Consider the following 21,437-nt stretch of genomic DNA (forward strand, 5'->3'; position numbering starts at 1 on the left):
ACATTAAAAATAGCTTATTAAAAAAAAAAATCCAGTGTGTAAGTACAGTGCTAACATGGGAGGTATTTGTGCTCCTTTTTCTACCCAGCAAAGGCCCAATACCCCATGTGAGCCCCAATCGGAAACACTGTACAGTGGCCTCTGGGGCTGGAGCCCGACCCTAGTGGGACCACTTTACCATGCAACTCTTCCTTCCCGGACTCTCAGCTTCCCCCACCCGTAAAATGGGTACAATAAGTACCACCCACTTGAGCGGAGGGCTACAAAGATCAAAATGAAACCGGCTAACAAAAGTGCTTTGAAGAGGCAGAAAGCACCATATTAAGTTAAGAGCAGATTACCGTTAGGAAGTAGCATTTTATAAAACGCACCCACAGGCCAGACCACATTTTAAAAGCAATGCCCTCCAGCAGAGCCTGACCAGAAATTCCTTCGTTTGCTTGTGGGATGGCTTCTGTCCTTCCCATATGGACCACATTTCCCACAGATGTCAGGGAAAAGAGAAGTGTCATGTCTAGAGAAGGATGGAGCCCAACATCCCCCACCTCGGGGAGGTGGGGTGCAGAGCCCCTGTGCTGCGGGCCGGCGGGGGGCCACGGGGAGTTCTTTCTTCACAAGAGAATGAAAAGTTCAACTTCCTTAATGGGCAGATGGTCCAAATTATCCCCGGGGCTCTACTCTGCAGCTGCAGAAAATCAGAGCCGATTTTCCCAGCCCCGTGTGTTTATTTCTATTCTACACAACCTCCTTTCTTTTAACTTGTTTTGCTTTGGCCTGGAAGGCAGGATAAACAAACCGAAAGGAGCTGTGATGTTTCGGGCTTAGGCTGGGTTTCCCTCCTCTCCTATTCTTTAGAGGCAAAGTTCCCTGGGCTTTGGGGGTCCTTCTGATGCACAGCCAAGCAGGTTGTGAGATAGTGAGGGATCCGTTCTGTTCCTCGAGCCCAGCAGAAGGCTGTGAATCCCATTCATACAGCCGATCACTCACTCACTCACTCGGTACGATCTGTTGGGCCCCGCCAGACTGCCTGCAAGTGAGGACCGACCACATTTCCCACAGATGGGGACCAGAAGGGTGCCGGATGGCTTTCGCTTTCACGGAGCTTACAATGATGAGTACACACAGACCTGAAAGAGGGAACGATGGTATAATATTTCTCATATGTGGGGAGCGCATGTTGGAGCGACAAATCAGGGGAACCCTCCCAGAGGAGGTGACCGCCACATGTCTTACAAGGCCCGACAACTGGTAAGTTGTGTAGCTGGTGCTTGATCCCTGATCTGTCCCTTCGTGCAATGCTTCTCTGCCCCGATGGGCATTGACATCACCCGTGAGCTGGTCAAAGCTGTGTCCCCTGCAGTGCTAGATTTTAAAGCACTCCGGGTGGTTGTTCCATGCATTCCAGGCCAGAGAACCACGGTCTTAACACCAAGGCTCCTTCCCTTACTCTTAAAGACACTAATTCCTGCAGACGCCCATGGGGCTGTTGGGCAGGAGGTGAAAAGCCCTTTTTGCATGCAGAGAGCCCTTATGAAATATTTGTCTGAAGTATTCAGACTGATGGGTGGCTCTGTGGTTTGAAAACAAAAGGCCTTTGCTCTTCTCCCTGGCTCTACCTGGTAGCAGCTGTGTGACCCTGGGCAAGTTGCTTGACTTCTCTGGGTCCATTTTTCATCTCTGTTAAGTGAGACCCATAAGGATAAGATAAGGATCTGTCCTTAAGAATCAATGAGAGAATGCATGTATGATACTTTGCACGGTGTCTGGTGTGGAGTAGGAACTGATTATATATTAGTTGTCTTTGGTGCCTGTCCTTGACGTGAAATATCCTGGATGGTGTCCAGAGCATGGCTTTGCTGTAGTTGGGGTTTGAGGCAGTTCTGAGCCAGATGTGGACAGGCCCCAAGGGCAGTAGACAGTTCTAAGGCTAGCCAAGCCCTGGAAACCGGTTCTGAGATGGTAGCCATTGGCCATTAAGCTGTCTTCTCCGACCCACTGAGGACCCAATAATGAAGCTACTCCCTTGGCTGTACTCCTACTGGATGCTGGAGAAAGAGGAAGATATTCTGCATCTCATTTCCCAATAACTGCGAAGCCCAAAGCATATAGAGTAAAACAAGGTAAGGAATAATCTGATGAAAAAACAGTGGGGCCATCCAGAGATGCCAGCGCCCTGTAAATGAAACCAGATGCTGGCTGTAAAATCCTGGCGTGGGTTCCCAAAGGAGGCAGGATGAGCAGCTGTCAGGCATGGCACAGAGTGGAGAGGATTCCTGGGTTTACGGTGGTATAGGGCGTTCAAGACTGACATCCAGGGCTCCTTCCAGTTCTGGGGTTCAGCGATTCAGAGCCAGGGGAATCTGGGACAGACCCAGCCTGCTTTGTCTAGGACTTTGCTTTTCCTACATATATATTTACAAGGCAAAGAGAGCAAAGAAACTTTTGTTCCGAGAAGAGAATCACCACATATTAGATTTGTAAGGTCTGTGCTAAGAGCCCCAGAGCGACCTCAGCCAGAGCGCTACATTCCTGGACCATTCTGGAGCTGCTTTGCTTAAAGAGTCACATTCAGCTCACATTAGTGAGCAGAAAGTTGCTGACAGCAGGAGCCAGTCTTCTGCTCACGCCCTTGTCCTCTCCCTTAATATACTGAGCCAGGAACTGTGCTCTGGGGAGAGCAGAGGAAGTCAGGAGATTAATCCAATGGCAGGGGCGAGCCCCCCTACCCCCAATCCCCACACAACAGAATTACTTTGCAAAGAAGCTTGCAAGGAGATGATCTCTGCTCAGGCGACTGTATCCCAGCCATCCTCAGAAACACACAAAGACCTGTCAGAGGTGACTTGTGGACCTGTGGGCCTCTGTTGGACCTTTGTTCAAGTTCCCGGACAGAGTACTGGACAGGCAGGGTGGAAGATCACAGTGGTGGGTGCCCAAGATCACAGTGGTGGGTGCCCATGATATACCAAGTCCTTGACATGTGCTATTGCTCCCAACCACCACTATTATACACATTTTAAGAAGAGGGTAGGTGTAGAGAGGTTGAATCTGGCTAATAGTGGGGTCAGAATTCGAACACCGCTTCTGAGTCCAGCTCTTTCTACTTTCCCCTCTTTCTATGCCCCCCTTTTCTACTTGCCTCCCCACAGGGATTTTCACCACCATGTTTTCCTCCATCCTAATTCCCAAATCTACTCAGCACCCAAGAAGTAAGTAGCTAACCAGCCCTTAGATTGATGGATGGTACTCCCAGATCCTTTCTTGGGCATTTTTGGTAGCAAGGACCAGAGACTCACTGGGTCACTTCAAGTAATGGGGGCTTATAGTAAGGACACTGGGAAGACTTTGGAAGACCAGGACTCATAATACATATGGGCCTTGCAGAGCCTGGGATGCAAAGGTCATCCAGATTCCCAGGCAGTTCTGGGGGTTACAGCAGTGGGGATTCATGCTTCAGTCTAGTGTCTTATTTCCACCTAGGCTCTTTAATTTCACTGTCTCTGCCTCTTTTTGAGTCTGCTTCTGCCCAGTTATCTCCATATGGCCCCAACCCCCCTTCCTAAGGGAATCTGGGTGGTCCTATAATCATCATCATAGTGGTATAGTGGTTCGAGCTCTTGAGCCAGACCAATCATTCATGGCATTACCCATGTGTAAGGAAGTACTCACAGGCTGGGAGCGTGGCGTACACCTTGACCTTGTCTAATGTCAGTCTTATCACATCTGATGTCAAAGATAAACAAAGTTGGATGCTCGTTAAAGTGGTCAGGACAGATGTTAAATTAGTAACATACGCTTGCAATAGGGAAAAGAGGCCAGTGTGAACTGAATGCAACTTCCATCCGTACAGAGGTGACTGACTGGGTGTTTTAAAGGGAGAGTGAGGGAAGAAGGAGGGGGGAGTGAGTGAGGTTTGGTAGAGTCAGAAAAGTGAGAAATGACAAAAAGCAGGAAGGGGGTTGGCCCATGTGAAACCCATCTGGGTTGGCTAACTGGTTCTTATCCTTAGGCTCCTCCCCTCCCACAGAGGCTGGGAGACAGGACCCTATCTTCAGGTGTTGGCAGGAACAAACAGTAAATTCTTTTGACAGCCTTGAGTTTTCTCAGGCAGGCACATGAAGGGAGGCTAGGGTCATTCTGGGAATATGGCCTTGAGGTATTAGAAATTATGTTATTTTTTGTTCAAGACTTTATGGGTCAGAGTTGAGGCCTATTTGAGAGGGCTCAGGAGCCTGGCTAGGGTTTGGTCAAGCAGAGAATCTTCGTCACTGATCCCGTCAACAACCCCGGGAAATGAGTATGACAAGTGAAAAGATGAAGTATCTTAGTGCCTCTAGAGTTAAGAACACTGGCAGTATGGATTGACCAGCCCCCACCAGTCCCCTCCTACAGACTGGCTGCTCTCCTCACCGTGCCACACCACCTGCCTTGAATCTCCTCTTGTGGCGCTTGGCCTGGAATCACCTTGTGACATTTTTGGGTCCAGAGGAAAAACATGATTATATACCTCTCTGTCCCCAGGACTGGGTCAATACTTGATTAGAGATCAAGTGGCAATAGGGAATTTAGAATGAACCACAGAAAGACAGCCCAAGTAGATGCAACCCAGGGTCTGGTGCCCTAGTCACTACGTGCATAGGGTGTGCATGGTCTCTATTCCGGGGTAACATCATTTCTGCCTGAGCTGGTGGGATCAGTGGAAGGGCACAGTGTGCATTCTGAACAGTCAGGCCCTGAAGGTTAAGACTGGAACCAGAGATACAGGAAAGATCCAGAGACATAGAGGAAACATGAGGCATTCAGCTGGGGATTCCGATCATACCCACTAACAAAGTCACGCATCCATCCACCCATCTGCCCTCCATCCCATCCAACACTTAATCAGCATGTTCAGCCAACTGGGCACGATATTAAGTATCGAGGGATCATGGACAAACAAAACACCATTCCTGTGCCCAAGGGAAAATCGGCTGTCTTTCCATAATGCTCAGAGATCGCTGGCTTTGCTTGAGCTCTCTCAAGCAGTGGCCCGTCTGAGGAGTGCCAGTCTGCCGTCATCTTGACCCCCTACTGGTTTAACCTCAGACCAGCTCAACTCTGTGTTGTGGCTGAGGCAACACTGAAAGTGGCCCACATTGGAAGGAGCAGTGGTCTAGAAAGAAAGGGATCTGGGCAGCCCAGATGGCTTAGCGGTTTAGCGCCGCCTTCAGCTCAGGGTGTGATCCTGGAGACCCAGGATCGAGTCCCATGTCGGGTTCCCTGCATGGGACCTGCTTCTCCCTCTGCTTGTGTCTCTGCCTCTCTCTGTCTCTGTCTCTGTCTCTCATGAACAAATACATAAAATCTTTAAAAAAAAAAAAAAAAGAAGAAGAAGAAAGGGATCTGGTCTGGGGTCCAGTGACAGCTGGTTACTTCCTCTCTCTGAACTTCAGTTCCCTCATCCCTAGGTGAGGATTTGGACTGAGGACGTCTCTACCAAGTCTGACACTCTGTGCTCTTATCCATTGTGGGCTGTCAGTTCATTAGATGGCTTTGAGGGCGAAGATGACACTTATTCATCCTTAGCCCCTACTACGATTCTGGAATGTGGTAGGATTCCGTAAGTGCATCTGGATGGATAAGTACATGAATAATTAAAAAGAGAAATACATACATTGACAAAGATATATATATATATATATATATCTTTATATATAGAGAATTAATAAAGATAATGCATCTTCAGCACCCCAGATCTCTGCATAGGAAGTAGAATCACCTTGGACTTCAATAAATATCAGCCCTGCTGTCAAAAGCTAAGGTTGGTTTATCTTTCCCCTGCCCAGAAACAGAGACACGTTCATATTCCTATACAAACTCAGCAATAGCCATGCTTCACAAGGGCATCACTGCATTCTTGGTCCTCCCATAAGACTTAGGAGAAGCCAAACTGTTCCTATGAATTGGGGGTAGAAGCAGGACAGGGAATGAGGAGGTAGGTTCTATGGTCTGGTGCTGCAGCTAGGCAGAAAGTTCCATGCAGAGATGAGAACCACTGATGCTCTGGAAAATTTTTTGGTGAAATGCTTGATCCTTTTGATCTGGGAGAGGGCAGGAAGGCTGCCCAGCTGGAGAGGGCTGGTCTTCTGCCCTGGGTTTGGTTCATCAGACTCCTCCCCTAGGGTTACACAGTGAGGCAAAGAAGTGACCACTTCTAATGTAAGCTTTTTTGAAAGGGCTCTTCTCTGCTCCTCTGAATAAATGCGGAGCCCCTCTGACTCCAAATCTGGGGTACCAAGGCAAATAGAAACAGACGCCTGATCCTGTAAACATCTGGATGTCACTGCTGTGGAGAGTACTAGGAGAAGCTCTGCTCAAGACTTAGCAGGCCAGGGACTGGCCCGGCTATCAAGTCAGAAAACTCTCCAGGTTGTCCTCCAGGTTTTTGATGAGAAATAGTTCCTTGGGATTTCCGTTAACCTCAGATCATCCAGACAGTGCTCTTTTTACAAAGAGCTGGGCGGGGGCCAGCCTTGCAGTCACTCCCGCCCTTTCCTTTTTTTTTTTTTTTTCCTTTTTTTTTTTTTTTTATTGGTGTTCAATTTACTAACATACAGAATAACCCCCAGTGCCCGTCACCCATTCACTCCCACCCCCCGCCCTCCTCCCCTTCTACCACCCCTAGTTCGTTTCCCAGAGTTAGCAGTCTTTACGTTCTGTCTCCCTTTCTGATATTTCCCACACATTTCTTCCCCCTTCCCTTATATTCCTTTTCACTATTATTTATATTCCCCTTGCAAGCCGTGGGCACATGTCCAGGTAGATTCCAGTCTACAGGATAGAGACCCCAGAACAAAAGAATGAATGTGATTTTCTCTTTACCCAGAGGGTTCCCTTTATGAATCAAAATCAGATATCCACGTGGGGATCTGTGAGGGGCAGGGTTTCTGGTAGGGTTGCTGATTTTCATTTTGCTCAGGAAAGATTTTCCAGGGTTCACTGAGGTGGGATGCAAAGAAAGAGATTAAGGGCAGGGTGTGGTGGTGCCTGGGTGGCTCAGTCGGTAGAGCAACCGGCTACCTTTGCCGCAGGTCATGATCCTAAGGTCCTGGGATCCAGCCCTGCATCTGACTGCGTGCTCAGCAGGGAGTCAGCTTCTCCCTGGTCCTTACCATCTGCTCCTCCCCCTGATCATGCACACACACTCTCTCTCAAATATATAAATAAATAAAATATTTAAAAGAAAGAAAGAAAGAGGTCAATGGGCCTCTCAGACAATGCAAAGGCAGTTCTTCAGGGAAGTCACCTGCGGTTGCAACAGCCTCAGGTCTTCATGAGCACTCTTGCCCTTTGCCCTCCAACTGGGCCAGCCCTCTTTCCATCAGTCTAGGGGTGCCTGAGTTTCGTGCAGTCCAAAATCTCTGCCTACCATTCGCCTTTCCTGTCATGTGCAGGGAGGTATCTCCTTGACCTCAAGTGGCCCCACATAGTCCTTGGGGACCTTCCATTTGTCCAGACCCCTCTCTAGGGGGGGTGTCTGAGGAAGAAGCTCCCTGGACTTACAAGAAGTGCCCTGGGGTGGGGGGAGGTGTCACAAACCAGGCTGAAACCGCTTCTCACGTTTCAATTGCATCTGGTTCTGTGGGGGCTGACACATCCGTGGGGGGAGAGTGTTTCCGAGTGGTGGTTGGTTGCTTGGTGGGAAAGCTCTGCCCTGGGGCAGAAGCTGCTGGGAAAAAGAGTTTAAACCCTCTGCCCACAGAAACCCCAACCTTCCAACAAGTCCTGACGTCCTTCCCTGGCCAGAGAGGGAGGCACTGTTGTAGTCATTCTGTGATTCCCCAAATGTGTTGTAGGAGAAGGCACCATTGCTCAGGCCTGTGGTAATGCTTGCCTGTGGCCTCCCCTGCCGCTCTTCAGAAGGCCAGGGATACTGTTCATGGAATAGCTCCTTGGACTGTCCCTGGCCCTGCATTGGTGCAGTTCTCATCATCATCATGTCAAACCAGCCTATGTCTTTCCAAGAGAATGATCCACAGAGTTGAGCTTTTATTGTGGCAAAGAAAAAGATGCAAAAACCAGCCTGAGTGGCAAGTTCTATAAGATGGAACTAGGATAGAATGTGCCATGTTTTTTGGATGAGTCCAGGGTAGGTAATGTGGATTTCAGAATTATTTTCATTCTTTTGGGGCATGCAGCATCCCATGAGCTGATGACTGTGTTCAGCCTCCATTGTGTGGAGAAACCCTAAATATGGAGGGTCTGGGAAGATTTATAAGGAACAGGTTCCAGTACTCAATGAGCCAACCTAGGGTTGGGAGGCATGGTAGTCTTGGGGCCATAACTTTGCTTGGTTTATGGGGATCATGGGACATAAACCAGAGGGACATCCTTGAAATTGATGCTGTGAGTCCCATAATTGTGGTTACCACATGTGTCCAATTTTTTGAAGTTGTCCTGTTTCCAAATATTCTTTTGCCACTTCCATATACATTGAAGCCTCCTGTGAATTCCAATATTTCAGCATCCAGATGACATATTCCAGATTTTTTTCCAGTACCCACCATAATCATATGACAGACCACATCCCGTTTTCTCATTTGGAATGTATGTTCATTGTACCGATAGCCTAGCCCTGGGGTCCAGAACCCAGGACTGTCCCACCAAAGAAGCCATTAGTGAATGAGTCAGTAGAAGGAGCTGTGATGTAATAAAGGGGGTTTGGGAGCTGTGATATGCTCTGATGGCTAATTCTTCAAGCTCATACCAAAGCCCTAGGATCTGAGAAGCTACGTCCAACAGACAGGACTTGCCCACATGGGTCTGTGTTTTCTGAGTTCATTCATTCATTCATTCATTCATTAATGCCTTCATTTTGTACAGTTTGGGCATCTTGGTGTATACGCACTGTATCCGGCCATTTGACCTGTCCCCTGAATGTGCACGATGTCCTAAGAAGGTAGATAGACAATTACAATGAAGTGATAAATACATTCATAGAAGAGGCCCTGAAAAAAAAAAGAAAAAAAAAAAAAAAAAAGAAGAGGCCCTGGCCAGGTGTGAGGGATGCGGAGAGGCTTTTGGGGGAGATGGGCCTTGTAGGCTGGGGTTTAAAGGACAAGAAACACTTCGGCCAGAGCACAGAGAGGGGTTTTATTGAGATGAGGGAGTCCATGTACTCCTCTGGCTCATTCGGGTCTCTATTCAGGGCCGCCTTTGTTCCCTCCAATCCCAAATGGCACCTTCCCTCACTCTCCATTCCCTTCCTTGTGTCCCTGCCCAAGATGGCACCTGCCCTCACTCTTCATTCACTTCCTTATCTCCTCACCCAACATGGCACCTCCGCTCACTCTCTATCTCCTTCCTTGACTCCTCATCCAAGATGACACCTCCTCTGATTCTCTGTTCCCTTTCTGTTCTATGCGCACATCACTACCTGGCCAGAGTTATATTTTTGTTTCCTATCTTTACTGCTGACTAGCACTAAGATACCAGCCCCTGAGGGCAGAGACTTTGTTCATGGATGTATCCATAGCCCCTAGAACAGGACCAGGCCTTTAACAGATGGTTAGTCACTTATTTAGCTAAACAAAGGCATGAATGAAGTGAGTTCAGGCTGGCCCGAGCAGAGCGGATATGGGGAATCTCTGAACAGCAGCCTTGGCTTCCTATGCCACAGCCAGCCCCTTCCTATTATTTTGACCTGACACCCTGGACTCTGCCTGGCTTGCTTGGAGACCCACAACATTCTCCAGTCTCACTTCTCTCTCTACTCACGACCCCACACTGAGGTTTCTGTTGGAGGCCAGCCTGGTGTGGCCCACTGCCACTGTGACAGGCTGCTGACAGAGGCGAGGCAGGTCTGTGAGAAATCAGGGCTGACATCTCAGCTTCGGCCAACCCACCCAGGGCAAGCCCCCAGCCAGGGGCCAGGCCTCATTTGCTGCTGCTGGCTCCAGGTTAGCTTGTCATTACCGCTCCCTGGGGAGTTCCTCTGTCTCAGACCCAGTCTCTGCCTTCCAGCTTCTCTCCATGTTTTCCTTCTCCAGGATTCCTGTGTTCTGTTGCTCATCCTCAGCCTTTTTTGACAGCCTGGTAGGAGCTTGTGTTTTCAGCGAATCCATATGGGGAGAATGGTCAGGGATGAAGAATGTGTAGAAAATGCCATTTAACATTTCAAGAAGCCTTTCGAAGTCATCCATCTGTGATCTTTCAGCGCCTTGAGGATGGTGTGGTTTTCTGGTGACTTCTTTGGTTCCCCAGTGCAGAAAACTCTGGGGTTTCCCCAGCCCAGGCCACACATAACAGACTTGTGGCCAATTCTAACTCCTGCCCTTCCTTGTGTGGTACAGATGTGGGGCTTTATCAGTTCTGCCATCTTCTCCAGGGACCTGTGAAGGTCACAGTCATTAGAAGGGGGGATCTCCTAGCCCACCAGCCCAAAAAAAGAAAAACATAGTCCAAAGGTACAGTACTTAGTGGGCACAGAACCTGATCTGATTTGCTGTTTTCTCTGGCAGTTCCCATAAGGGTCTTTCTGCATCATGTCACTTGCTTGTCACCATGTCATAGTACGGTGATTTCACTGCCACCCTACAGGTCCCAGGTGGTTTCTGACTGAAAGAGAGAGAGAGAGAGAGAGAGAGAGAGGTGACTTTGACCTCTTTCACCTCTTTCCTGGCCTTGGAATCACTGAACACTGGAGCTGGAGAAAACCTTACAGATCATCTACTCCTGTCACTCCCAAATGCCTGTCCATGTCATTGGGACACTTGTAAAAAAAACACAGATCCCTGACTCCCACCACCAAGACTCTGTTCCAGTAGGTCCAAGTGGGCCCAGGAATCTGCATGTCACAGGCATTCCTAATGACTCTGATGTGTGACCAGATTTAAGACCCAACGACCCCTCCAGTATCTTGTCAAGTGAGGGAGTTCTGGTTCCCGAGGGTTGAAGTCTACTACCCTGTCACTGGATGGTGAAAGGACCTTGGAAGAAACATGAGGGGACCCGTTGTTCCTCTGACACTAACAACGAGTATGACCTGATACTATAAATTCCCAGCCAGACCTTGGCTTTGAGATGATCTTAAGTCTTGTTTCAGCTGCTCTGGTGTTCTTCGAGTCCCCCAAATATTCCCTTGGAGAAATAGCAGAATGCTTTGTACTGCAAAGGAATGAATCTTCATTCATTCATCTGTGTAGCGCATTTACTGTTCATTTCCTAGAGCCAGGCTCTGTGCTAAGTGGACTTTATGGATATGAATGTGGTAGTGTTTCAGCCATTAGAGAAGGAGAAACAGCCTAGGATTAGCTGAGGATCAGCAGTGAGCCAGGCACCATGCTAGAGCCCAATACACATGATTTCATCTATTTTTAAAAAGATTTTATTTATGTATTTATTTTATGGGGATGGGGTAACTAGGTGATGGACATTAAGGAGAGCACATGATATAACGAGGACTGAGTGTTATATGCAACTGATGAACCACTGAACTCTACCTCTGAAACTAATAATGGACTAAATGTTAATTGAATTTAAATAAAATTAAATTAAAAAAATAAAAGAGAGAGAGAGAAAGATCATGAGTCGGGAGGGAGCAGAGGGAGAGGGACAAGCAGACTCCACGCTGAACACAGAGTCCTATATAGAGCTCAATCTCACAACCACGAGATCGTCACCTGAGCCGAACTCAAGAGTAGGACACTCAACCGACTGAGCCACCCAGGTGCCCCCACATGATTTCATTTAGTCTGCATGGTAGTGCTATGTGTTGTCCGCATGCCACAGTTGGGAACATACCCTTAGAGAGAGTGTGAGTCTTTCATAAAGTCATTCATGTAGAAAGAAGAGCCTTCTATGTGCCAGGTACTGTTCTAAGTTCTTCATGTATTGCCACGTCTCACTGATTCTATGACACACAATTTCACATCTCTGAAGCCTAGAAGCATCTAGCAATTGACGTAATTTGCCACTGTAACTAGCAGAACTTTTTCCTTCTTAGTCGCATGTACAATAGTGACATGCCTTCCAAAAAATGGCATCTTTGATTTGATGAATTACTGTCTCCCACTTATAGATAGTGAGTGGCAGGGTAGAATTCTCAACCAGGTCAGTCTGGCTTCACACTTTCATGCTCACAGCCCAGTGGGAAATTAGGCTGAGACACTTCCTGGGGACCTCCCCATCCTACCAAGCTGCATAGCAGGGCCACCTGCTAGGACAGTCTGGATGCTCTCTTGCTTTTCTCTGTTCCTGCTTCCCCCTCCTCCCTGGCAGGCATGACTGCTGGTCACCAGATCCCGAAAGGTGGAGAGAAATCCAGCAGTCACATTCCTTTGGGATTTACCCAAATGAGTTAAAAACTTACGTCCACACAAAAACCTTCACAGGAGGGTTTATAACACCTTTATTCATAATTGCCAAAACTTGGAAACCCATGTCCTGTGGGAGGTGAATGGATAAATAAACTGTCGCACATCCAGACAATGGAATATTATTCAGTGTTCCAAAGAAATGAGCTGTCAGGCCACACAAAAACATGGAGGAACCTTAAATGCGTGTTACTAGGTAAAGGAAGCGTAACTGGAAAGGCTGGATACTATATGGCTCCAACTGTGTGACATTCTAGGAAAGGCAAAACTATGGACAGTAAAGAGATCAGTGGTCATCAGGGGCTGGGAAGTGGGGCGGGATGAATAGGAGGAGCACAGATGATTTTTAAAGCAATAAAACTATTCTGTATGATACTATAATGGTAGGTACATGTCGTTAGACATTTGTCCAGACCCATAGAATGGACACCAAGACGAACCCTAAGGTAAATAGTGGACTCTGGGTGACAATGACATGTCAGTGTACGTTCATTGATTATAACAAATACACTGCTCTGGTGTGGGATATTAATAGTGGGGAAGCCTGTGCTTGTGTAGGGGCAAAGAGACTTGGAAAAAAATTTTTTTTAATTTAAATTCAATTAATTAACATATAATGTATTATTGGTTTCAGGGGTAGAGGAGTGATTCATCAGTTGTATATAACACCCAGTGCTCATTCCATGACATGCCCTCCTTAATGCCCATCAGCCAGTTACCCCATCCCCCACCACCTCCTCTCTGGCAACCCTCAGCTTGTTTCCTATAATTAAGAGTCTCTTATGGTTTGTCTCCCTCTCTGATTTCATCTTATTTTATTTTTCCCTCCCTTCCCCTATGATCCTCTGTTTTGTTTCTTAAATTCCACATATGAATGAGATCATCTGATAGTTGTCTTTCTCTGATTGAGTCATTTTGCTTAGCATAACACCCTCTAGTTCCATCTACAGATATGGGAAATTTTCTGTGAACTTAAAACTGCTCTGAAAAAATGAAGTCTATCTTTTTCAAAAGATGTTATTTATTGATTTATTTACTAGAGAGAGCAAAAGAGAGAGCTTGCACACTCATACCAGAGCAGGAAGAGGAGCAAAAGGGGAAGGGCAGGGAAAGAGAAAGGGAGAGAATCTTAAGCAGACTCTGTGCTGATCATAGAGCCCCACGTAGGGCTCCATCCCACAACCCTGAGATGGTGACCTGAGCCAAAACCAAGGGTCAGAGGCTTAACTGAGTCACCCAGGAGGCCCAGAAAAGGAAGTCTATTGAAAGAAAAAAGGAAAAAAAAAAAAAAAAAAGAAAGGGTAGAGAGAAGCAGGCAGATCCAGGACAGGGGTGAGAGCCCAGGGTTTCTGCTGGCCATGGTCCTGGTCCCCTCTGCCCTGGGCAGGGGTGGAGTGGGGGGCAGAGGAAAGTCAGGGCGGGTCCCTGGGCAGCCCCGGTGTGTCCAGAGCACAACAGTGACTACAGGCTGCTCCCAGCAGGTAGCGTGGAGGCCGTGATGATCCGCCTGGTGAACGGCTCCGGGCCACACGAGGGCCGCGTGGAGGTGTACCATGAGCGGCGCTGGGGCACCGTGTGTGACGACGGCTGGGACAAGAAGGATGGCGACGTGGTGTGCCGCATGCTGGGCTTCCGTGGTGTGGAGGAGGTGTACCGGACAGCTCGATTTGGGCAAGGTAAGTCCCCTGGGGGAGGAGGACATGGGGAGAGGGCCCAGGAATCCTGGCACGAGTCCTCTCCACGGCAGTCCCGCCAAGTGTCACCTGGCCCCTGCACTCCAGCCCCGTACTTCCTGCAGTGAGAGGCTCGCTGTCCCCCAGGCAAGCTGGTATGTCCCCACACACAGACTGTTCTGATTATTAGAACAGTCTCCCCTTTCTCGAATTGACTTCCTTTTATTTCTCGTCTCATCAGACTCCCCTGCAGGCCCTCGCTGGCAGCCCTGTGACTCAGGCACAAACCCTCTCCCACTTGCCTCTGACATTTTTGTGATGGGGCACAGCGAGGGCTGAGTGCTTAGATAGCTCCCATTGTGTCCAGGCTCTGTTCTAAACACGTTACTCATATTCACTCATTTCATCCTTACAACACTAGGAAGTAGATACAGATGCAGCCCCGTTTTCCAAATGAGGAAACAGAGGCACAGAGAGGTTGAATGACTTGCCCGAGGTCACACAGCTAGCAGGTGGCAGAGCCTGGATTCACACCCTAGCAGGTGGCTTAGGAGGCCAGGCTCTTATCCATTGCGCTGGCTGCCTCTGACCTTCTCTGAGTTCTTTCTTCTTCAGGTGAACATCTCCAGTAATTCCATCTGGTCTTCATGTCAAGACATAATCTCAAAAGCCTTCACCATTTTGGTTGCTTTCCTTTCAACAGGTGGTATAAGACGCTGTGAGGGAGGGGTGAGTGCTTAGATAGACCTTCTCCAGGCAGACGACTGATTTGAACCATCCATCCCTTTCCTGCTTTGAGGATAGCTCTACCCCAGCTGCGGCCCCTTCCACGGCACTGTATCTGTCCCTCAGGCCAGCTCTCTGCATTAGTCTGCTCAGCTGCTGTAACAAATAGCACAAAAACAAACAAACAAACAAACAAAAACAAATAGCACAGACCTGTGCTTTAACAACAGAAAGTTGTTTTCTCACAGTTCTGGAAGGTCCACAATCAAGGTATCAGCAGGTTGGGGTTCCCCTGAGGCCTCTCTCCTTGGATTGTACTTGGCTGTCTTCTTCCCATGTCTTTACATGGTCTTCCCTCTGTGTGTCTCTGCCTCCTCTTCTTGGAAGGACACAGTCCTATCAGATCAAGGCACCACCCCCATGACCTCATTTTACCTTAATCACCTCTTTAAGGGGCCTGTCTCCAAACACAGCCACATTCTGAGGTGCCAGGGCTTAGAACTTCAACTTAATAATTTGAGGGAACACAATTCAGCACATGGCACTCTCTATACCTTGGCGTGCTTGCTGTGACCACCACCCAAGCTGATAGGAAGGTCTACACACAAAATGGGATCACTTATTACACACCACTGGCATGCACTGAAAACATCCATAGCACCACCTACACTTCCACACTCGAATATAGCATTCACATGCACACGTGCTTTTTCCTCCATCAAACTGTGAACTTGAAGAAACCTGTGTGGACTCACAACTAAAACAATAGTCCCACGTGCACAAATGGAGTACTCCCCACACCCATATTAAAGTGTGCTGACCCGTGGCTCTGTGATCTTGTTGCTTCTTCACTGTGGGTCTTGGCGTCCCCATCTGTAACTTAAAAGGACTTGTGGATTCTGTGATGTGCCTTCCAGCTTGAGCCCCTTGGGATCTGAAACACTCTTGCTCACCTGTCAAGAGGACCTAAGTTCTGACAGGTGTGGGGAGGGATTTGGACTGACCCACTCACACTCAGTTGCCAGGTCCCCCCGATGACCTTCGGAGGAGCAGCTGGCCCTGCTGTGGGGGCTCCTTGTGTCATGGAGTGGAGCCAGGCGTGTTCGCTGTCTTGCCTGACACCGCGGCTACCCGACCCATCGTGCTGAATGTCTAATGGGACTCGTGGTGCGGCGTGAGACGAGAGGCTGATGCATCCTCTCCAGATAGGGAAACAGAGCCAGGTCATATCTAGACTGGCTGTGGCCCCCTCCACTCCTCAGTGTCACTATTCCCTTCATTCCCACCAGCAGCTGCTGTAATTCTGCTTCTGAATCTCATCCCATAGACCTCAGTCACTGTTACAGACTGAATGTGTGTATCTCCCCTGAATTCATATATTGAAATCCTAATCCTAAGGTGATTAGGTCATGACAATGGAGTCCTCATGATGGGACTCATGCTCATATAAAAGGGACCCCAAACAGTTCCCTCTTGCTCTTTCCCCAAGGACACACAGAGTAGTAGGTGGTCTTCAACTCAAAAGAGAGCCCTCATCAGAACCCAACTGTGCTGGCACCCTGATCCCAGACTTCCAGCCTCCAGAGCTGTGAGAAATAAATGTCTGTTGTTTAGAAGCCACCCAGTCAATGGTACTTTGTTACAGCCGTCTCAACAGGCTAAGATGATCCCATTCACAGAAAGTGACTCGGGGTGAAATCTGTTGTGACAGCTGGCAGAGAGCAGCTGACCGGCCCCACCCGTCCTGTCCTTTCCACCGAAGAAGGCCAGGGCACATGGGGAGTTCACAGAGTCCAGCTCCTCGGAGGGCAGCCCACCGGGAGAGAGCACTTTCCTCCCATTTAAAGCTTTGGGCCTCATGGCAGCCTCTTTTCTTCAAGGAAAATGTCATTTCTGTTTACCTGAGCAATAGGAACTGTCAGGACAGTCCTTCTTTTCCATTCTTGGCTTCAGTGAAGACTCCTTCCTAGCAAGTGGAAGTAAAACCTTGTGGGGGAAAAAAAATCAGACATCTCTTTTGAAGAAGCCAAAACAAGTCGTTTGACTGTCATGAGCAGTGTTCGTCTCAAACTGAGACTCCGTGGCCTCTTTCATTCCTCCTTGATTTTTGTAGCATGTGATGTGTGGGGAAGCTCTGAAATTGCCACTTTATTATTATTTTTTTAAAGATTCATTTCTTTATTCGGGGTGGGGGAGTGGGGCAGAGGGAGAGGGAGAGAGAATCTCAGACTCCCTATTGAGTGCAGAGCCTAAATGGGGCTCGATCCCAGGACCCGGAGATCATGACCTGAGCTGAAACCAAGAGTCGGCCACTCAACCAACTGAGCCACCCAGGCCCCACCGAAATCATGACTTTAAACCAGTCAATGCCAATCCAGACTCCCTCCCCCATGCAGGTCACATTTGCACTGTCATTTCCCCATCATGGTCGAATATCTTATGTCATGTGATAAACGAGACCTCCACAGGTCAGCTGGCCAGGTGTCACTAATGGGCTCATATCACAGAGGGTAAGAGAAGGGGCTGGCCTAGCTGAGGCTCATTTGAGCCCTTGCTCCTAATCCAGGCTACAGAGTCTGCTTTCCTCAGCAGCTTCTAGGCACCTCCCATTGGTGGGCACTAGGCTCAGTGCTGGGACTAGGGTTGAGTAAACCTACTCTCCAACCTCAGCAGGTCCAGGGTAGAGGGAAAGGCAGGTGTGTTTACCAACTCTAAACAGCATGGTGAAGGCTCTCATGTTGTGATGGCTATGGGGGCAGAGGGAAGGGGATGTGGCCTCTCTGGGCAGTGGTGGGGCTGTGTAGCAGATCGGGATGCCCCTCGGACCACAGCCCCCTTCCCTACTAGGGCCCCGACTCCTAATCCCAGTCTGCTCATCTCCAGCCTCAGTCTCCCAAGCCCTGGCCCCTCCTTCCGTGGCTGAGCTTCTCTCTGTGCCCTCTAGATGTGCTTCCCGCCCTGCCAGCCAGGACTGCCGGCCCATCCCCCATCTCACTCTCTTCCCTTCCCCATCCCTTCATCTGGCCAGTCCGTGGGTTCCACAGATTTTCCCAGTGTCTACTCTGCTGTCCCTTGAACCTGTCCCACTCTTACTGCTCTTGCCTTAGGAGCCCAAGCAGGGTAGAGCAGTGCTTTAGGAGCTCAGGCTGTGGGTCAAACCCAAGTTAGAATCTTCAATTCGGGGCACCTGGGTGGTCAGTGGTTGAGTGTCTGCCTTGAGCTCAGGTCATGATCCCGGGGTCCTGGGATCAAATCCCACATTGGGCTCCCCACAAGGAGTCTGCTTCTTCCTCTACCTATATCTCTGCCTCTCTCTGTCTCTCATGAAGAAATAAAGTCTTTAAAAAAAAAATCTTAAATCTGCTGCTTCTAGCTGGTGACCTGGAGTAGATCGTATAACCTCCCCTAGCCTTAGCCCTTCTACTTTTTGGAAATGTATTTTTTTAAGAGATATTTTATTTATTTATTCATGAGAGATACAGAGAGAGGGGGCAGAGACATAAACAGAGGGAGAAGCAGGTTCCATGCAGGAGCCCGATGTGGGACTCGATTCTAGGACTCCAGGATCATGCCCTGGGCTGAAGGCAGACGCTCAACCTCTGAGACACCCAGCCGTCCCTAAACCTTCCACTTTTGAAGGATGATGGCAAATGCCACTGCCTCACCTCCACCTCCAGCTTGGCTTCTGTCACCTTCCTCCTCGTGGCTGCTGGAATTTTTCTGCAACAAGACCCCTCCTACTCTGCCTCCCATATCCCTCTCACCCTTCAGCCACATGCTGAACACACTTGTTTTCTCTGAGCTCCCATGGCTGTTTCGTGTTTCCTTATTTTCTCAGGTTCGGTCTGGAATGCCTACCCGTCTGTCTTCATCTAGCTCATTCCTATTCAACTTTTAAAGTCAGCTCAATTATCAGCTCTTGAAGGGAGCTTTGCTGGCTGCTTCCATCCTCGCCCCATTCTGAGCTCCCCTGGTGTCATGTCTGTATCGTGGCACCTTTCATATGCTCCTGGGCTCGGATGCGTGTGTGAATATCTTGAGGGCTTTACCTTCACAGCTCCAAACCCCAAGACTGTGCCTAGGATATAATAGATACTGGATAAATGTGAGAGGGAGGGAAGGGTGGGAGGGTGGGTGGTGGGGACTAGGGACGGAGGAAAGGAGGAAGGAAGGAACTTCTGTGTCGACCTAACGTGGGTCCTCCCCAGTAGAATACAAGAAACTGCCAATCCCTGGCAGTTCTCTTAGAGCTCTGGCACCATAAAATTTTCCCTGGACAGGGCTCAATCATCAAAGTATCAGTTTCTCTGGGAAAAAGCAAGGAAAGAGCCAAATGGGAGAGACTTAAAGGTGTTTTTAAAATTTAAATTGGTCTAAGAGCTGCTAGAGAGGGAGGAAATGTAGATGGAGCAGATGGCGGGTGATGGACAGAAGGAGGTCTAGGAAGAGATGGAAGGAGCCCAGTGTAGCCCAGCTGGGAGGTAGCCTTGGATCTGCAGAGAAAAATCTTTCTGTGAGACAGACAGACAGACATATAGACAGACAAAAGGCGGTAAGGATGAGTCCAAATGCAGTTAGATTTGCAGGGGAGAGTGCAAGTTATGGAACTGGAAGTGGTCACTTCTAATCATGCTATTATTACTGGGTTTTGCCCTTCTTTTCTAAGATAAAGTCCAAATACTGGGAGATGGCTTTGTGCACGAGTCAGCAAACACTAAAGGGCCAGGGAGTAAACATTTTAGGCTTTGTGGGCCAATGGTTTCTCTCACTACTCAACTCTGCTCTGTGGCACAAAACATTATCTAACAGTGGGGCTGTGTTCCCATAAGATTTTATTTACAGAAGCAGACAGTGGGCCGAATGGCCCAGAGTCTCCCACCCCCAGCTTAATGTTCATGCTGTGTACTGTGGACCGTGAGTCACAAGCCCCCCAACTGCCTGCCCGTCAGACGTGTGGGCCATGTCTCTTGCCCTTAGTCGTTATGGGACAAGTCACTTAATCTTTCTGAGTTTTCCCATCTCTTAAATATCTGTTTGAAACACTGTCCTGGCTACCTCTGTGTGAGGCTCTGATGGGAGCCTGGAGGAGTCAGAGTAGCTTATTCCTCCTATTAATATTCTTCCAAATAAATATGTAGAAGCTCAAACGTTAGCTCCATGAGGCAGAGATTTTTATTGTTGTTCCATTATTTTTTTTGTTCACCGATCGAGTCCCAACACCCAGAATAGTGCTGAGCATGGAATTGGCCTTCAAATAGATGTTGAATGAGTGAATGAACAAACAAATGAATGATACAGATAAAATAAAATCTCCACTTACTCGTCCCAACAATATCACCTTCAGACAGACCCTGGTTGGTGTCTAAGAGTCCGAAGACCTGGCCTCTGGTCCCGATTTTGCCCCCGACCCCCAAGATATAATGTCATCCTATTGCTTCCTTTTAATGATCCGGACAGTGGGGGAGCAAAGTACCTTACCCTGCTTGGTTTTCACAGGGCTTTGTGAGGGAGCTTGCAGAGACACCCGTGTGGAAGTGCAGACCTAACCTAGGAAAGGGCTTCTCAGACTTGAATGTGCACATGAATCATGGAGATCTTCTTAAAATGCAGATTCTAATTCAAGTCTGGGTGGATGCAGGCCTCCGCATTTCTAAAGAGCTCCCAGGTCATGCTGACACTCCCGGTCTTGGGGCCACACTTCCAGTCATCAGATGTCCGTTTTAAGGCTAAAGTGATGATTGGTGCACAGAGTGGGAGTTCTAGGCTCTTGGACATGGTAAGCAGCGGGTTAACTGGCCGTTCAGCAATGCCCCCATGCTGCTATTATACTGTGCTGCTGATTTAATGACCCTACCTTTATTTTATTAGCTAAAATTCCCGGACAAAACACTAGCTAGAGTATGGAGTTTCGTGATCCTATATAGGCATTTGAGCTGGTTACCTTGGGCCTGTTCTGTATTTGTCAGCTTCCTTTATTTGCTTCTTTATTTGTTTTGGGTGTGACTAATCCCACAGAGCTCTTGGGCCTGCAGGCTTTTCCTGGGTAATTTGTAAACTGATGTGTTTTCCAGGAGACATTTAATCTGCAAATTATTGCTGGGCCTCAAAAGGCTTATTGTGTAAGAGGCACCGGGTATCTGGCCAGGGAAGAGGCTCTTGTGAAGAAGCAAGAGCCAAGCCAGTGGAAGGGAGCCTCTCCTCCCAGCTCTGTCCCCACATTCACTACTCAGCCATCCCATGACAACAGACACTCAAAATCCCTGCATAACGAAAATATGTCTAAACCACATAGCTCATGCGGTAGGCCATTTTGTGGGCAGCAAAATGGTTTAGATGTTCCCTTGACATTCTTTGTAAAGGGATTTCTCCCATGCAGTTCAGAGTGAATGATGGTTTTGAAGGTTTTTTTTTTTTTTTTATAGGTGCCCCACAATTCCTCTAAAAGAAGAAGTTGTTTGGATGCTGAGAGATGGGACAGGGAGGAGAAGGGCTAGGGTCAGTACATGGTGCCAGTCCCTGAGCTACCTTTTTTATAGGGTTTTGGTAAATTTCAAAGCCCTTTAAAAATCAGGAACAATTTATTACCTCATCTGACTTGCTCAGGTTGACAAAATAGTTTATGACTTTTAACCCCTTACTTTTTGGGGCCAGTTCATAGACCTAACAAGCTAGGGTACTGGAGTGA

The 21,437-nt window shown here is 48.3% G+C and overlaps 1 protein-coding gene across 3 annotated transcripts in view; it reads left to right on the top strand.

The window, feature by feature from the left end:
- Window positions 1–21,437, top strand: part of SCARA5 (scavenger receptor class A member 5) — a 122,956-nt gene that overhangs the window by 97,901 nt on the left and 3,618 nt on the right. The window contains exons 8-9 of one of the 3 annotated variants that reach the window (XM_038573735.1): window positions 13,832–14,029; window positions 21,175–21,307. In XM_038573735.1, coding sequence (XP_038429663.1) covers window positions 13,832–14,029; window positions 21,175–21,194 — 218 coding nt within the window. In that variant the 3' untranslated portion in view covers window positions 21,195–21,307. Of the gene's footprint in view, window positions 1–13,831; window positions 14,030–21,174; window positions 21,308–21,437 lie in introns of those variants that run through there. The other 2 variants (XM_038573733.1, XM_038573734.1) reach the window with 2 other exon arrangements.

This window comes from Canis lupus, chromosome 25, assembly GCF_011100685.1.
Source record: "Canis lupus familiaris isolate Mischka breed German Shepherd chromosome 25, alternate assembly UU_Cfam_GSD_1.0, whole genome shotgun sequence".
In the NCBI taxonomy this organism is placed as follows: domain Eukaryota; kingdom Metazoa; phylum Chordata; class Mammalia; order Carnivora; family Canidae; genus Canis; species Canis lupus.